The sequence below is a fragment of the Gavia stellata genome, chromosome 1 (assembly GCF_030936135.1).
Source record: "Gavia stellata isolate bGavSte3 chromosome 1, bGavSte3.hap2, whole genome shotgun sequence".
NCBI classification, from domain to species: Eukaryota; Metazoa; Chordata; class Aves; order Gaviiformes; family Gaviidae; genus Gavia; species Gavia stellata.
In genome coordinates this window covers 72,289,394-72,306,485 of record NC_082594.1, presented here as the reverse complement: position 1 = coordinate 72,306,485, position 17,092 = coordinate 72,289,394, and the positions used below count along the sequence as shown (strand labels likewise).

General features: G+C 41.5%; 1 protein-coding gene across 1 annotated transcript in view; it reads left to right on the top strand.

Annotated features, from left to right (window-relative positions):
- Positions 1-1,081: 1,081 nt before the first annotated feature.
- Positions 1,082-17,092, top strand: part of EIF5B (eukaryotic translation initiation factor 5B) — a 37,692-nt gene continuing 21,681 nt past the window's right edge. Inside the window, exons 1-4 of the mRNA XM_059826564.1 lie at positions 1,082-1,148; positions 15,430-15,555; positions 15,640-15,724; positions 16,122-16,773. Coding sequence (XP_059682547.1) covers positions 1,114-1,148; positions 15,430-15,555; positions 15,640-15,724; positions 16,122-16,773 — 898 coding nt within the window. The 5' untranslated portion in view covers positions 1,082-1,113. The remainder of the gene's footprint in view (positions 1,149-15,429; positions 15,556-15,639; positions 15,725-16,121; positions 16,774-17,092) is intronic.

Sequence of the window (17,092 nt, the reverse complement as noted above, 5' to 3'; positions counted from 1 at the left end):
TGGGCGTAGGCCGTCTTCTGCCCCACAGCAGCAGCATCCAGGCTCTCCTGTGAGAGTGCACCACTCTTTCAGATCTCATGCTGCAAGGCTTCTTGGAGCGGAAAGGGAGGAAAAGTTTTGTACAGTGAGGAAATCTGGCGAGGAGGGAAGGAAATGCCATACTTTTAATGTTGCTGCCCGGCAGCCAAACTCCTTGCAGGGGAACCTCTATCCCGGGAGCTGAGTTTGATCATTGCCTCTGCGCTGAACTGTAAACCCTACCCTGCAGCCTCTGACCCCCCCGTTTTGGCTGGAGGCCAGTCACGACAGCTCAGATGGTGGACTGCTGTTGTTTACACTTCGCCTCCGGCGCGGGGCAGTGCTGGGGTCAAGGACCAGCAGAGCCCCGCGAAGGGCTGGGGGGCTGCAGCTTGCGTGCATGGAGGAAGAAGGACGAGGCGAACCGGGCAGCGCTCGCCAGCCTGCCCCGCACCTGCATTACCGCCTGCTCGCTGTGCTGCCGCTGTGCCCCCTGAAAGCTTTCCCTTTAACCTCTCCGTTCCCCCGCGTCGACCCAGCTGTCCCGTCTGCCTCCAGATAAAAGCTTTCCAAACGTGTTTCCTTTATTTTGGCTATTCGGTCGGGTTTTGCGGCCAAACGGGCTACGATCCTGCCAGGACTTCTGGGCCCCCGCGCAGCCCTCGGGGGAGGACTGGAGAGAAACTGCAGATTTGGGGCATCACTTAGTCATTTTCCAGGGCTGCGTGAGGACCAAACTGATGGAAACAAAGCCGATTTCAAGAAGCCGGTCGCTGCAACGCCCGAGAGCAGCCGCCTTCCCGGCGAGGGGGCCGCCGGCGCTGGTCCTCCCCTCCCCGCCGCGGGACGAGCAGCGCCGCCTTCCCTCCCTCCGGCCGCCAGGGGGCGCCAGCGCGAGGAGGCGCTGCCCGGCCGGCGCCGCGGCCGCCGCTCGTCGCGTGCCGGCGCGGGGCAGGCCGGGACGGCGGGGGCGGGGCGGGCGCGTGCGCGGCGCGCGGCGGGGCGGGCGGTAGGGGCGGCTTTACCATATGCACGGGGCTGCGCGCGGGCGGCCGGGCAGCGCTGAGGCGGGGGACGAGTGCCGGGGCTGCCGCCATGGGCAAGAAGCAGAAGAACAAGAGCGAGGACAGGTAGGGCGGCGGCGCCCCGCTCTCCTCGTCCCCCTCCCTGGGCCGCTGACAGCAGCGGCGAATGCCGGTGCCGCGGCGCTGAGTCAGGCCCTGCCGGGGCTCGCGGCCTCGTCGGAGGCAATGGGCAGGCGGGGCTCGCTGGGCCCGGCCGGGCGGCGTCGGGGCGGAAGGCCCGGTCGTGCCCCTCGCCCGGCGGAGCGGCACGGGCTGTGCGTGCGGACCCGGCGGGCGCCGGAGGCCCGAGGAGCCGGCGGCCGCGGGCGGCGGCGGAGCGTCCCGCGGGCGGCTGTGTGGAGGGGGAGGCTCGCGGCCCCGGAGGCTGGCGTTGGCAGGAGATACTTGGCCGTTGGCGCTGTAGCGGCTGCGTTGCTGCCGCCGTCTTTGCGCTCCCTCTGAAAGGCGCTTCCCTGAGCCTCGCCCGGGTTCTCGGGGAGCTTGTGCGGGAGCAGACAGTGACACACGGCCGCTGGTTGTGAGCGCAGATCTCGATTGTCAGCTAAAATTAGCTGCTTGGTTAAATTGCAGCGCCTGAAATTTTTATTTTTTTTTAATGGGGGATGGTGCTGTAGATCATGCTATAACTTAGTGATTTATGCACGTTTAATAAATGCAGATGTTAGATATTTTAGTGGTTGGATGATAGGAGGAGCCCTTCTACAGTTGTGCACATATCATCTTGGATACTGCCCCATCTGTGAACTTTTTTTGTGTATGAGAGATTCTCATAATGGCAGCTATATTGACCATATGGAACAGTGAATGATGTTGTGTGTATATATACGCTAGCAGGAGAGAATATACTGTTACTTGTCACTTTAAAGTAATAAATACAAAAATACAATAAATTTGGAGAGTGGTTTTAGTTGTTAATACTGACAAGGAGTTAAATAAAACCTGACATCTTAAAATGTGTATGAACCAGAAACTACAACTTTCTTTCCTTATGTAGACTGCTCATTTTGTATATCCTTTTTGAGTTAAGTGTTTCTCTTATGGAAGTACTCCCTATGATGGCTATTTCACAAAATATCACTTTTTCTCTAAGCATTTGTTAGTCCCTAGATGTGTATTGCATTAAGATGTTGATGTTAGTGATTTGAGGTTGCTACCCTTTACGAGGTTAGAGTGTAAACGGTTTTAGTTTCTCTGGTCCTTTCTGGGTAGTAAGTATGTTGCTAGTGAGGTATTTTGCTTGTATATTTTTCCTCAAACCTTCTGCCATGCCATGTATGCTGCTTTGTAGTGTCTGTTACCAGCTTGTTTCACAGGTTGTATTTCACAGGTATAGCTTGGGAGTGGCTCTGGCGAGGAGATGAGTCAAACGTGATTTGAGAGTGGAGGGGGAAGGGTTGGATCTTTGTGCTCTAAAGGAAAGAAGGTCTAGTGCTCATCTTTGTACCTGGTGTGGTAGATGGCAGAATCATGCAGAAGCCTTCGGGTACTGAAGCACTGCTGCTCGGGGCCTTTCCAGTGATAACGGCTGGTGTGCAGGGGACGCTTTGAGAGTCTTGGTGCCTACTGGATACCTTGTTCTCTTTGTGTATCTCTGCATGTGTTCCTGTGTGTCTGTAAATTGCTGAGCGTGGGCCTCTGTTGGGTGCCATGTGCAAATTCCCACTTACGTCTAAAAAAAATGGAAGCATACCTTAAGAGAGGCCAAGAATGTATTGTTAGAATAAATGAAATCTTAAGACCCTAATGATTATTAATCCAGATCTAATTGTTGCTAAAAAAGAAAGAGTAATAATGCAGTTAAAGTAGTTACACTGACCATCTTACTGCTGCTCTGAGTCCTAAGGTCAGTGGTTTCATCCTAGTGGTGGTGAGCTGTTATGGTGAGTTGTCAGCATCAGGTGTCCTTCATGAGAAGCAATATGATCATTCGTGTTGATGGTTTCATCTTCCTCACTCTCTGATCCACCTGAGATCATTTTTATATGCTTGCTAACATGCTTATATGCCTTTGCTCTTCATTGGTTTGCAGCTCTGTGTGACATCCAAATTTGTAAAAGGCACTATGTATTAGATACTACTTCTTTCTTGTTTGTTACCCCTAAAAACAGTTTTGTCCAGGTCTGCGTTTCTTTTAGCCAACTGCTGGTGAGTTGTGGGGTGTCCAGTGCAGGATCCTGTACAAGTTATCTCTGTTTATCATGGGATGCCTGCGCTCCTCTCTGCTGCATCCTGTGTCTCCATTTCTCAAGGCCTCTGCTGCCACACCAGGCCTGTATTTCTCTACACCCCATCATTGTTGTAGAGTTGTGAATATCTCATTCTATACAGAGTAACTGCTTGCTACTGCTATCTATGTGAAACTGTGGTTGCAGCATGCCTGGGTAAACAAAAGTAGAATCAATTAGGCATAGGCACCTGGTCAATTAGAGAAATTGCTATCACAGCTAAATCAAGTAAAAGTTGCAGGCAGGTCAAGGAAAGTTCAGCCAAAGTAAGCCTGACAGGCTTTAGTCCTAAGGCCTTGCAAATGCAGTACAGAGCTTATGGTCTGCTACTAGCAGTGGCAATACTGTGTTACAGGGCTACACAGTTGTATGGCAATGGGAGGGATGATGTGGAAGAATTCAAATGGGTATGTGTTTGAGAAGTAGGACAGGACAGTTAGAGTGGGTATACTTTAGAGCAGGGAGTTTGAGGGGATGGCAGTGAGGAGGGACCTGGAAGGCCAGTGATGTTTTGCAATTGGCTCTATCTGTAGAGGTACCCCATCACCTGGTGGTGTTGGTTCTAGCTGACACCCCCGTGAATATCAGGTTCCCTCAAGGGAGAGGCTGCATCACATATTTGAATCTGTACCTTGAAGTTGGACTTCAACACCCCCCAATCAGTCCCCCTTCTCTTCCCAGTAGAGTGAGAGAAGAATGGCACCATGGAGTCAAAGGCTTCCAGACAGTTTTGTCTCCTGCATCTTCAATTCTGTGCTATGCAGTGTTACTCGTTTCCTCCTTCTTTTCCTCTCTTTCCTTCCCCAATAACTATGTTACAGGTACAATCCCTTACATCCCTTTTGGCTGCCTCTCCCAAAGGACGCAGCAGCTGAAGGGTATAACTTGCAGTGCAGAGAAGGCACATGGGAAGATGCAGGTGGTGTGTCTGTGTTGTGAATATTGGTTTGAGAATTAATGTGACAGGAAGGAGATTTTCTGCTTGTCTTCTTACATACTGAGACAAGTTATAGAAAGTACAAGTCATCTTTACTCTGCTTTTCTCCTCTCACGCCCATAGGTTTGACTTCCGTTGTGTAGTTTACCCCTCCCTTGTTTCTTCTTAGTACAGTAGAGGTCATACTGATGAGTATTGATACATGGTTGGGAAGCATGCTGGTAAATGAGGGTGAGGATGAATGTTGTTGTGAGAAGAGGGTATAAGTACACAGGGACAAGACCATGAGTGAGATAATAGCTATGGTGAGCAGGGAAAGAATGGGAATGCAGCACCGTAGCCTGTTATGAATACAGATTGCTACCTGAACAAATATATCTACAAATCTGTTTCTACTATACCAGCATCCCTGTTATATTCCTCCGGAACTCTCTTACTGACTCCTGCCACTTGATCACTGTGCATCTGTCTATGGAGAACATACTTATCTAGAATGGAATGGGAAAAACTCAATGTGGTATGTTAGAGAGGTGCTTTGTAAAGGTGGAGGGTGTCTTGGGTCAAAAATAGCTCCTAAGCCATATGGAAGTTGCTTTAATTGTTTCCTCTTTGGAATTTTTATAGTTGTGTTGATTGCTCATATTCAAATGAAACTTCATAGCAAACCTTTCAATAAAAATATGAGGTATCTGAATTTCCGGGCTTTCCTAATGGAAGAGTGGATGTTCTGATGTATAGTCTAGCTCCTTCTGGGAGTGATATGTTATGCTTTGGTTCTTGGATAGAGCTGTAATGGCAGAAGGTATGCCAAGGTTCTCCCCTGTGAATTTAGTATAGGACTCTTTTTTTTTTTTTTTTTTTTTCTTTAATGGGTGGGAAGAAAGGCTGTTGTAAACTACAGAACTGTGCTTTGAATTCAAGCCTCAAACTGCTGCTGTGGATTTCCAAGTAAGTGTGCTATATGCTGTATGTTGCAGATTATTTCCTGCCTGGAATATGGATCTTTCCCCTGATGGTGTTAGCTTTTCATGTGTTTTTCCTCTTCTCCCAGCTTTAAGTCATCTTCTTCTCTTAGTAGTTTTCCTTTGCTTCCAGTAGGTAGTCTTTAGGTGTGTTCATTCTTGTGCCCTTTAATATTTGTGAGCTGTTGCCTAGGCATACCACTCTGATCATTCATGCATATTGCTTTAGAAGTTACAGGTGCCAGCTGTGATTCTGCAGCCAAGAGCGAACGCTGCTGCTAAAATAAGACTTACAGTGCTGTTGCTGATGCTATATATTGCTTTCTCTTCTGCAAATTAAATTGCTGGCATCGTCTACTAGTCATTCTATTTGGCTCTTTTTTAGTAGCGTGTTAAGTAAAATCTTCTTAATGTCGCGTAGGAAAGTTCTGTGAAGGCTAGGAAGCTTACAAACAGCTGTGGTTCAGAAATGTTCTGTGAAGGCTAGGAAGCCTGCAAACAGCTGTAGTTCAGAAACATTCTGTACACCAGAAAATTTAGAATATGTCTCTATCTGCTTCTCAAAAATATTTCCACAAGAAAAGCTTTCTGCAGCTCTGTCAAGGAGAACAGCTGATAAACCCTTGAAATCCTTGTTTTGCAAGTATCATCTGGAAGATGCCAGGATTTTGTACTGAAAGATGAAGTAAAATAATGCGAAATAATTTCTCCATTACAGAAATTTATTGGCCTGTTCTATGCAAATATGTATTTCTTTTGCCCCCAAACCTATAGTTGCATATTTATAAGAAAACTATTTTAATACATTTTGTTGGATTTTTTTTTAAAGCAAAGCATCATTGTAAAAAGACTGTAAGGCTCTTCAAATATTTGTGGTAATGGTAACATAAACCAGAAAGCAGTATAGTACACTAAGTAGATTGTTAGAAGCAGCTTTTCTTGTTGAAATCTTGATTCTCTTCATCTGTTACCCCCATGAAGGCATCTAAACCTTATGTATAACTACTCTTTATGGAAAGTATGAAAATAGTACATTGCAAGCCAGTAGGAATTGCAGAAACTGTTCTTTCAGTTCTCTGAAGATCTCCGGAAAGCCTCGCTCAGAATATGGTAAGTTATGGCAAGTTAAGCAATGCTGCTGTTGTTGACACTCATAATATCAAGCCAGACAAGCTGACAGCTCTACATACCTTTGCTGGTTTTAATTGCATTAGTACTGTCATGTTTTTCTGACTCTGTGCTCATGTGCGTCGCTGTACATTTGTTCTGTGCTGTTCATAACTTAAAAGCTGCCTAGGAGTCAAGGTTACAGTTCTGGACAAAACCTCCAGTTTAGTACTTCTAATGCTTGCATAATATTCCTTTTCCTCCTCCCTCTGATTCCCACCACAAAAATAGTCCTTTAGACTGGTAGAGGAAATTTTTTTCTGCACACATAATAGTGTGCACATAATTAATTCAGTTGTTAAGTTTGGCTTGCTAAAAAAAGGACAGTGTAGTTTGGTGGGTGTTCTGGTCTGAAAGCAGTTGGTCTCTTACAGAAGATGTGTGTTTTGATGATCCTGGTGTTTGCAGCACTGATGACTTACTCTTCCTATATGCCAATTTTTTTCCTTTGCAATAGTCTAGTGGAGATTTTAAACATGCATCTGCTGTCTTAACTCTGAAATATATTTCTTTAGATACACGCTGTTTGATGAAGTATGGGTTTTAATTATAGTTAATGTAGGTGGGCATCCTTAGCTCTTCAGGATTATATACAATCTAAAGTGCATTTCATGAAGTGTTCTAAATGGTATTTTTGTGATGCATTTTGATTTTATACAATGGGAGATACATAGGATATGGAAGTTGTGAAACGCTGGACTTGAAGGTAATTTTTGTCATCTTTGCACTTTTTCTAAACAAACAAAAGCCAAAAGAACTAGTTCATGGAATACTGAGTGCTAGTTCTTTACTTAGTGTTTCATATTCCATGCTTTTAGTCATCTTGTTATCTTAGGATGTAAACACTTAAATTGAACCTTGAAGAACTGCTTTCTTACAGAGCTCTGTGTTGCCAACTGCTAGCCACAACAGAAGCTTTTTATCTTAAAGTTTTGCTATATCTTTGTTCAAAGGGGAATTTTAGGTTGTGGTGAGCTTTTTTGTTTTTTTCAAATCTGGGTTATGTAAGGGAGACTTTCTGTTTTTCTGGCATATGTTGGTGTTAAAAGTTATGTTTTCTATGTCTTTTTCAGAAGGTTTTGCTTAGCTCATAGTTAATCTACTCTTTCCCCAGCCAAACTTGAAAGAGAAGGTGTGACTCTTTAATATTAAAAATGGAATCATTGTCTTGGGAGCCTGAATAAAAAACAATTACCCTTTTAGTCAAATTTTACTTCCTTGCTGTCTCATGTAATTAGGTAGCTTCACCAGCTTCCTTCACCTTACTAGGGAAAAACAACTAAGGTGTGGTTTCACATCAAACTTAATTCAGTTGAGCTGTCAGACATTTCACACCTTGTGGTCTTACTCTTGCTGTCCCCAGCTGCATGCTGTAACTGCTTCCATTGCATGGGATCCAATGCTTATGTGCCCACAGTACAACTCAGGTGTGTGATTTGATCTGCTGGCCAAAAAGTGTTTTCTTCAAGCACTTGTGGCCACAGGGTTGCCTGAGCTGATGAGAAGGGAAGGCATGGCTGGGGAAGGAAGTCACTTCTCCCCTCCCCTGCCCCCCATAGTTTGACAAAAAGATGAAAAGCAAGGGGAGGGTGGCCTTTTTCTGGGGCTGTGATTATTATTTTTTTAGCACTGTCAGCTGCAGGGGTGGGTTGCATAGCTGGTACTCCCGTGGACACTCCTTCACTGCTTGGGCTGAGGAAGGAGTGCGGTTCATTCTATACTGAATTTCAGACTGTCTCAGGCGTATGTAATTTAAATGTTTTTCAGCAGGAAAAACAAGGTGACTTCTACTTCTAAAAGAGAAGTTTGTGGTGTTCACATTATTTGATAGGTAAGAATGAGAAAAAGGCTACAGCTTTGTTTTCATGTTTTGAATAGCCTTGCTGAGCCAGCAGATGCTCGCATTTTCAGTTTCATAACCCACTTAAAGAACAAGTTGGTGGTGTGTGTTTTTGAGCAATTAAATAATTACTTCCAAAGCGGTTTATGTTCTGTAGCATTTTAAACCAGTTGCTCTAAAATGCCTTCTTTTGGAAGAGAGAATGCCAATTTATCTTAATACCTACAAGTGAAAACAACTCTACTAATATGCCAGTCAGCATTGGTAACTTGCTAATTTTGGATAAGCTTGTATTTAGAAATGCATCCTTATTGCGGCGCTTACAACCCACATATACAGAGTATAGGTGAGGTGCTCTAGGGGAGTAATGGTAGAGACCTGTCTAAAAGTATTAAGACCTCTCCTAAAACTATTACAAAACCAAACATCTGGAAACAGATGGTTCAAGTTCTTTTCAGTTTTTGAAGTTCAAGAGTTTGGTGGGTTTTTTTTCAAGCAAAAGAAAATCACTTAATGACAATGATGTTCCTTTGAATGTGGTTAGAAGAGCTGGTGTTATGTAAATGATGAAGTATCTCCAAAGGTGCCTCAGCAAAAATGAGTCTTCTGATTATGCAGGAATGTGGGCAGTGAGTTCACAGTAGTGATGCAACTTTCTTGCTGTGTTGACTTACTGACTCTTCTGCTCCACACACATGAATGTGGTATTTTTAGTATGTTTTAAATGGTACAGCGTTTTCTGACGTTTGAACTTCATCTTTACAGAGGCAGCTTAAAACTGATCCCAACTAAAATATTTTTAGCCTAATTTGACTTAGCTTGTTATCTCAGTTAGCTGTAAGATGAAGGCAAGCTTTAGTAATCATATTGTGTCGATGCAGTGGATCAAAAAGTACTTGTAATCTTTTGACTCTGCATGTACCCTTTAGTTTTAGTTTCAGCAGGAGAGTGTTATCCTGTTGACTTTGTTTGCAAAGTTGGATGTTGGATTTCCAGTAGTTAAGGGCTTGTTCTCATTTTAAGCTGAATACTTCCATTTTATTTCTGCAGTTTCATTTAACTGATTTCAATAGAGTCAAACTGATGAAAATGAGGGTAGCTCAGCTCCTTTGTATACTGCAAATTTATCCTGTTGCTCCACTCTTTCAGTTCATGTATGGATTTAGTTTCCTTTGCTCTTTATCTTACTCTGCCTAGTTAGGATGCCATCTCTGTCACATGTAGATGCATGGTACTTATTTATAATGAATTTTTACCCTGTGTTTAGGGATATGTATTGTAGGTACTATAATAAGTGTACTCAAAGTCATAATTGGGTATGATCTTGGGAAAGAGCATGAGGAAAACATGCATATTTGCTGGTGGTCTTGCTAATACAATATGCTTGTCTGTTGTCAGAGAGTATCTGTGAAATGCTGTTGGTGTCAGCTGGCTTGCAAAGGTTATCCTTCACTAGAACCTGCATGGAAAGCTGGAGGAGCTTGTTTGGCAAGGAAGGGCAGTAACGCATTTCAGCTGCAGAAGTTCACTGAGCAAAGAAAAATGCTAAAAGTCTATTGACTCTTATTTTGATAGGTGTAGTCTTGTCTTCCCCACATTTGGCCTTGTTTCCTGGGGCAATGCCCAAGAAGTCTTACAAGTTTCTATGCCTAGATTTGTCTGTTGCAGAAATGGCATGCAATATCTGTCCCTAACATGGGAGCTTCACACTATGAAAATCCCTAGTGAGTAATATATTAACTATGCCAGTACTTGGGAGTCATTTTTTTAACCTTCCATGAGAGAGAGAAAGGGTAGATAATTAAAATGTACTTGTAATTGTTCTCACATACTTTGTTAGGAAGCTATCATGGTTTTTATCTTATTTCAGAATTGTAAGTTTAAATCTTGACTCGGAGCATGACAACTTCTGTTCTGGTGAGATGTGCCCTAATTAATCCCTGTAATATCCTAGACTGCAAAAGAAAAGGTAAAACTTCAAACTTCAAAAATACATCTCTCTAATTGTGCACAAGTGTTAGAAACTATGCAACTTTACAATGTAAGTGTTTGTAAGCAAAATGGCAAAGCATGCCCTTAAAAGACTAATGCAAATCCTAGTATGTGGAAACTAGGATTAACATAACGGTGAACAGCTACAAATCAAAGCTTGTGTTAGGGTGAACTCTGACCTGATGATGGCTTCCACAGGGAATTTCTAGGTTCTGGCTATTGCAGGCCATTGCATCAGAAAAAGAACTTGCTCCAAAACTGTGCTTGCTTCTCATGTTTTAACACCACCCCCCCACCCCACCCACCCACAAAAAAAGCCCAACACCTAAGGCATGTGCTATTTTAGTATTTTTTTCAGCAGATGCTGTGTAATAGCTGAGGGTTTTTCAATTGGGGTTCTAGTCTTAAATATTGTTTTCTTGCTCTACTAGCAAGAGAAATACTGCAGTGTTTTTTCTACAGTCTGTGCATCTATGAGTCACGAGGTTTTTCCACTTTTCTGACTCAATAGCTTGCAACTGTGTGGGATCTTATAAGTAGGGGAGCTATTGGCTGTCTCTTTACATCTGACTGAGCAACGGTAGGTGACAGCTCTTCATTTATTTCCTAACTCTGCTTTAATCTTCACACTCAATGTTTCATACTTTTTCTTACAGGCAGGATTTGGGATTGTAGCTCTATTTGTCACTGGTTTTGCTTAACATGTAACACAAGTAGCTTAGGTTGGATTTTGGAATGTCATTTTCTGTTACTGGCCTGATTTGATGCTTTGATTGCATGAGAGATGTTGAATTTTCCTTTGTTGCCCATGCCTCTCTTAAAAATCTCCGAACACTTACTTGGGGTGATCTGAGTGTATTTGATCATGGTTTGGTACAGATTGGTGTGCTAGCACAGCATTTATCTAGTGACCCAGGAATCTGTTAATAAATGGCTTTCCCTATGTAATGCAGGTTTTAAGTAGTCTATGCAGACAACTTGTACTCGAACCCTTTTGGGCAACAGATGATTTCTTAATGTCATTTCTAGGGCAGTAAGGTGAATATTTTTCAGTATAAAGTATGTGAATGTTTCTATATGCTACTTTTAAAATGCTTTGGAATATTTTGAAGTCTTATATTGCTGTAATCCTGATTAAATGGCAAAAAGCAGTGAAATTGCCTAGAGGAAATGTAGAGCACTTTTTTTAATCAGTGATCTAATTCTAAAGAAAGATAGTTTTGCTTGGTATCTGAAATGTGGTGATCTCTGCATACTTGTTATTGATTATTGCCATCTCCTTTAATCAGCCTGACTGCTGTGTTGTTTTCTCCCACTGCATAGTTTTGCCCTGTATTAGGCAGAGACCTCCATGGAGGAATGTCTGCAGCCATTTAATGTTTTGAAAATTGCTTGCTTAGATTTATGAGTGAAGTACACACACCTAACTCTTGCTGTAATTTACTGCATTGAAATGCTGTTTTAGCAATATCAGAATTCTTTTCCTATCTGGCAGCAAAAATAAAGGGTGGAATCAAAAGTTTGTGAATAAGAAAAGTGGCTCGGCCTTCACTTCTGAAACAGACGAAAGTCAGGGAAGTAACCCCTTCTCAGCAGTGCAGTAGCACTTTGCTTTCAGTTTCGTGCTTTCCAGACCTCCTTGAGCCTCTTGTGCTGGGGAAATGTGAGGTTATCTTGGTGTGTGAACCTGATCAACAGCAAGCCTCCTTTGAGTCCAAAGCATTATGAGCTTGAATGGCCTGAGGTAGTGAGGCTGTGAAGTCTATATATAAAGTCTTCATGTGAAAGCAATTTGAGGTCAGAATTGAAAACTGTTTGAGCATACTGGTGCTTTCAGATTCCTGTATCATGCACTCTTAGGGTTGGGGTTAGGACCCTTGTAAAGGCTGAGTGGAGGGGCAAGAGAGGCTGTGTGGACACCTTTTGGAGGATTTGGAGGAGGAGGAGGTTCCTGGCAAGAGTATTTGGGTTTCTGAAATGTGTTTGGGGACTGCTTAGAAAAGCTAATAGGAAAAAGTTCTTAGGTGTGTCTTCCAATGCCAATAGGAAAGAAGGTCTACTGTTATGTAAGTGCAGTGGATTTCTTATGATATAAGAATCTCCCAGGAAGAGAGGGATTTCTCCATTTTCTTTTCAACTTTCTTTTATTATGAGATCCTAGTGGAATATTATTAGAATTTTAAAAGGTAAGGAAATTCAAGGTCAGGGTGGGAATAAACTCTTAGTAATGGAAGCCAATATTTGAATTCCTTGGCTTTCCAATGATATTCTTGCTTTACAGTTCTTAAGAAGAATTGTAACTGTATATATTGCTGTGTATGTAAGTGCATGCAGCCTTAATTTTACTTATTACTTCGAGGCTCAAATGTTTGAAGCCTGCTGTGTCACTTCTTAATAAATGGAAATGTCATGGAAAGTATAGATTTCTCAGAAACCATTGACTGTTAAGCAGTGGAAGCCAAGGTTGGAAAGGCTCTTGTACTGTATTTATGCCACTATTGTGATAGCTGAACAGCCTTAATTTTTATTCCTAAACTGTTCTTGCTGGTGGGTGTTAAAACTTAAATGTCTGTGACTTAATTTTTTCAGTGTTTGATTTGAGAGATTTTTTTCCCCAAAAAGTTTTGTTCTTCAAGGTTCAGTTGAAGTGAGTTGATTTAAAAACAAATATACCCCCACCCCCTTAAAGCCTGTGTCCTGGAAAACATAAGGTACTGTAACTATCCTCTTTGCTAGTAGCATAAAACCCATGTGTTTTGTGGTTGGACGTAACTTTCTGCAAAGTCGCAATGTGAAAAGTCAGCCTTGAGAATATCCATGTAAAATATAAGCTGTTTAAAAGCTTGGCTCTTTAATATCTGTACAGCCATATGGTAAAGATCCCATAGTAGTAGGAGCAGTACAGCCATGGAAGAAGTAGTAATGGAGCTTGTATTTTGGTCTCTGCAAACTATTTCAAGCTTGGATTTGACTCATTTCCCTCCATTAACTCCTAGAGTAGAAGGAGGTAAGCAAGTGTGCTTAATAAACTGATAATGCTGCACTTAACACAAAAAGAAATGTGAGGGCCTACCTGTAGGCCTAGATGTAATATAGTTAGCTTGATATTAGGACTTTAACTCTAGATGTAGAGATGTTTGTTGACATTTTTATTTCAGCTGTCTGTGCTACCCAGGTGCACAGCCAGTTAAACTGCTTATAAAAACAGCTCTTAAATTGCTGAAACATCAAGTCAGCTATTCTTAAGGTGGAAATGGCCAAAAACTTTATTCTTTCCTCTTGAGGGAGGTGGGGATTGGTTTAGAAATCTTGCATTAACTCTTTGAGAGTTACATTTCTGAAAGAAATGTATTGCTTATGTCAGCATGTAAGAAATACTACTAGGTATATTCAAAGCATGATTTTTCTTCTCTTGACTAGACGTAAGTATCTCTGGTAATAAAGACGCTGTACAGTGAGGTGCTTCATTGTGCTGCTTTTTATTTGATTTGTTCAGTCTGTACAGAAGAAAATTTAAGATCTTAAATACAAACAATCAATCTTGGCCTTTTAAAAAAAGGAAGTGCATTGTTGCTTACTTGTGCTACTGTTACATATAGGCAGTGTTTAGTGACTTGCTTGTGCCCAATATTTGGGATAAAATGGGTTTGTGGATGTCAGCATTCACTTAAACTTGTAAAATGATTCTCTCAAGCCCTCTCCTTTTGTGAAGGGAAATAAAACTTAGTCGTATTGAATTTCAGAATCTTTAAAAGAATAATTAAGTACTTGATTTTCTTTATTAATATTCAGCTTCTGGGTTTGTAAATTGGCAAGGCTGAACCTCAGGTGGTTTAGAATTTGCTGATATCTTGGAGGTCCTGAATTTGGAAGAAATTTATTTCCCTTCTTTTCTGGATATAGATTCAGGTATTTGGTGGGTCAGCCTTTGTCTGGCTGATTCATTGTAAGTGGGTGGTAATAATTGAGACAGTGAAATTGTGAAACAAAGAACAGTTTTCTGCCCATGTATCTAAGAAGGAGTTAGATGAGATATTAACAGCATATTAACTAAATGGTTTTTGAAACTGCAAGCTGTGATAAAAGTAGCGTCCTAATATTTGCTACTTTAATAGACCAGTTTTGGTCTCAGTACTGAAGTTCTAAGTGTGAAGCAGGGAATAGGTAAGTCTCATTTCTTACAATTGTATTGTGAGCATGATTAGATGGAAAAACCTCTGGACACTAGACTTAGTCTTTGCTCAGTTCTAATGGTATGAGTCAAGAAAAAAGTGCATCTGAACTACAACTATTGATAAAGGATGGGAAGAAAGCCACTTGTGCTTAGTTGCAGATGAGAGGTTATTTATAGCAAAAAAAGAAAATGCTTTCGAAAGAGAACTTGATATGATGAGATCTAATGAGGAAGGATGCATATTTCAGATGCCTAGTGAAACTTCTTTTGGCTTTCTTTAGGCCTGGGAGAGGTAATACTAAGGCAAGTGGTGGAAATTATTGCTTGCCAACTGCATTGGTATTTTTTATGATCTGCTTTAAAGTCTGGCTCGGGCCTGAACTGTTCCTCTGTGTGACTTCTTTTCTTGCCAGATAAGAATAAAACTTTTCAGTCTGATGGCAAAGCATAGGCTAGTTGGAAGCTGTGAAGAACTTCCACTTTTTTGCTAAATAAAAATACAGTAGCTTTTTTTTGTTTGCTAAAGGGTGTTTAAAGGAGGGGATAAGTGCTGCTTAATAGAATTTCCTGGCTACTAAATTGCAAGATTCCTTCTATTTGTGCTTCATTTTTACACTTTCATTGTGGGGGCTGCTTTTCTATCAATGACACCTACTGTGATTTGGAGGGCTAAGCAATTTATCTTTTGGAGGAACAAAGTGAAACAGTCTAGTTACATTCTTCCAAGAAGTTTTATCAAATCTCACATCTAAACTTTTAAAGTCACTGTTGCAAGAACTGAATATGTTTTACTGTTCTACCTCCCTTCAAGCAGATGACATGTGAAGGTTTTTCCTTTTCATCCTACTGGGTAGAATAAGGTAATAGTGCGTAATGGTTTGTTAAATGTGGTTTTTGCCCCTGCAATGCTTATGTTTTGTGATTGATTTTTATATTTTGAAGCTTTTGTTTGTTTGATGCAGATGGTTTCTACTTATGTAAACTTAACATTTGAACTCTTGATAACCCTGCTTTCCTTTTGCATTTTAGTGCAAAAGATGATATTGATATTGATGCCCTTGCTGCTGAGATAGAAGGTGCAGGAGCTGCAAAGGAGCAAGAACCTCAGAAATCCAAAGGCAAAAAGAAAAAAGAGAAGAAGAAACAGGATTTTGAGTAAGTTTGGTTTTTTCTGTCTGTTGTCTTTTTATTATACAAAGACTCAGTTACTTAAGTACTGTAACTTTTTTCTTATTTTAGTGAAGATGATATCCTGAAGGAGCTGGAAGAACTGTCAATAGAGGCGCAAGGAGGGAAAGTTGACAGGGAGCCTTCTACAGCAAAGGTGAACACTGAGAGGAAGGTGGGCTATTTAATGGGAAATCGTTGGAATACATGGCACCTCTGTCCCAGAAAAATTCTAGTGTGGCAGTGTAGTTGGAGATCCTATGTGAAACTTCACAGCTAGCATGTATTTTTAATTATACTTGATCATATTTTCATAGTAAAGTCAATTGTGAAAGATTTTACCAGAAGCCATGTCTTCATGCTGCTAATTATTCAAAGCCAATCAGAATAAATTTAAATGTGGGCTGAGGTGTATTACACTCATCAGGAATAGTTATTGCTTTCAAACTTTGTCTTCAATAAGAGAAGTTTTTCTGACATCTCTCAATGCTGCTTCTGGGCTCACAATAGCAAGTGATTTTTGATGGCTGATAATTTAATTGTTTAATTATCAGGTTGAAAATGACAATGAAGAAAGCTTATCAAAACAAGATAAAAAAAGGAAAGGAAAGAGTAAAAAAGCCAATCTGGAAAATGACTATGACAGTGAGGAAGTGGAAGATAAAGATAAAAAACCTAAAAAAACTCAGAAAGCAAAACAAGACATGCTTTCTGGCAGTGATGATGATGATCATGAGACACAGCTTAAGAAAAGCAAAGGGAAAACTCAGAAGTCAAATAAAAAGCATGATCTGTCAGAAGATGATGAAACTAACATTAAGAAAAGCAAAGAGCGTGCAGCGGCAGTGTCTACGGGTGAGAGTGGTGATGAATCTGATGAGGTCTCCCAATCTAGAAAAGGACAAAAGAAAACCCAAAAATCGAAGTCCACTCCTGCTGTTGAAAGTGGGGATGATGAAGAAGAACCTTCATTCAAAGTAAAAACAGTGGCTCAGAAGAAGGCAGAAAAAAAAGAACGTGAAAGGAAAAAACGTGAGGAAGAAAAAGCCAAACTGAGGAAGCAGAAAGAGAAGGAAGAATTGGAAGGTGGTAAAGAACCAGGAAAGCTGAAGGAAGCTCCAAAAAAAGCTGAAGAGAAGGTTTCTCCTGAAGTCATGGCAATCCCTGGCCCTGGGGAAAAAGGAGAGACTCCTGCAGGAACAGAAGGTTTGTGACATGGTTTCTAAAACTGTAATTTAAACACTATAGTTTTTATAAGAAGTCCAAAGAGTTGGCAGGCAGTGAAGATGATTTGTTGCTTTATTCTGAATTAGGAATACTAGACATTTGGTAGCCTTGTCTGCCTCTTTGTGTTGGCTTGCATGTGGTTATTTTTTTCTGGCCTGTAGTTTGTTCAGGTACATGGGAAAACAAAAGCCAGATGGTGAATTCTCATTACAATATATGCTTACAGTTCTGTATTGGAAACATACTTTTTTTACTTCCTAGTTATTATGTTCCTTTAAGACTTCAGGCCCTGACTTTG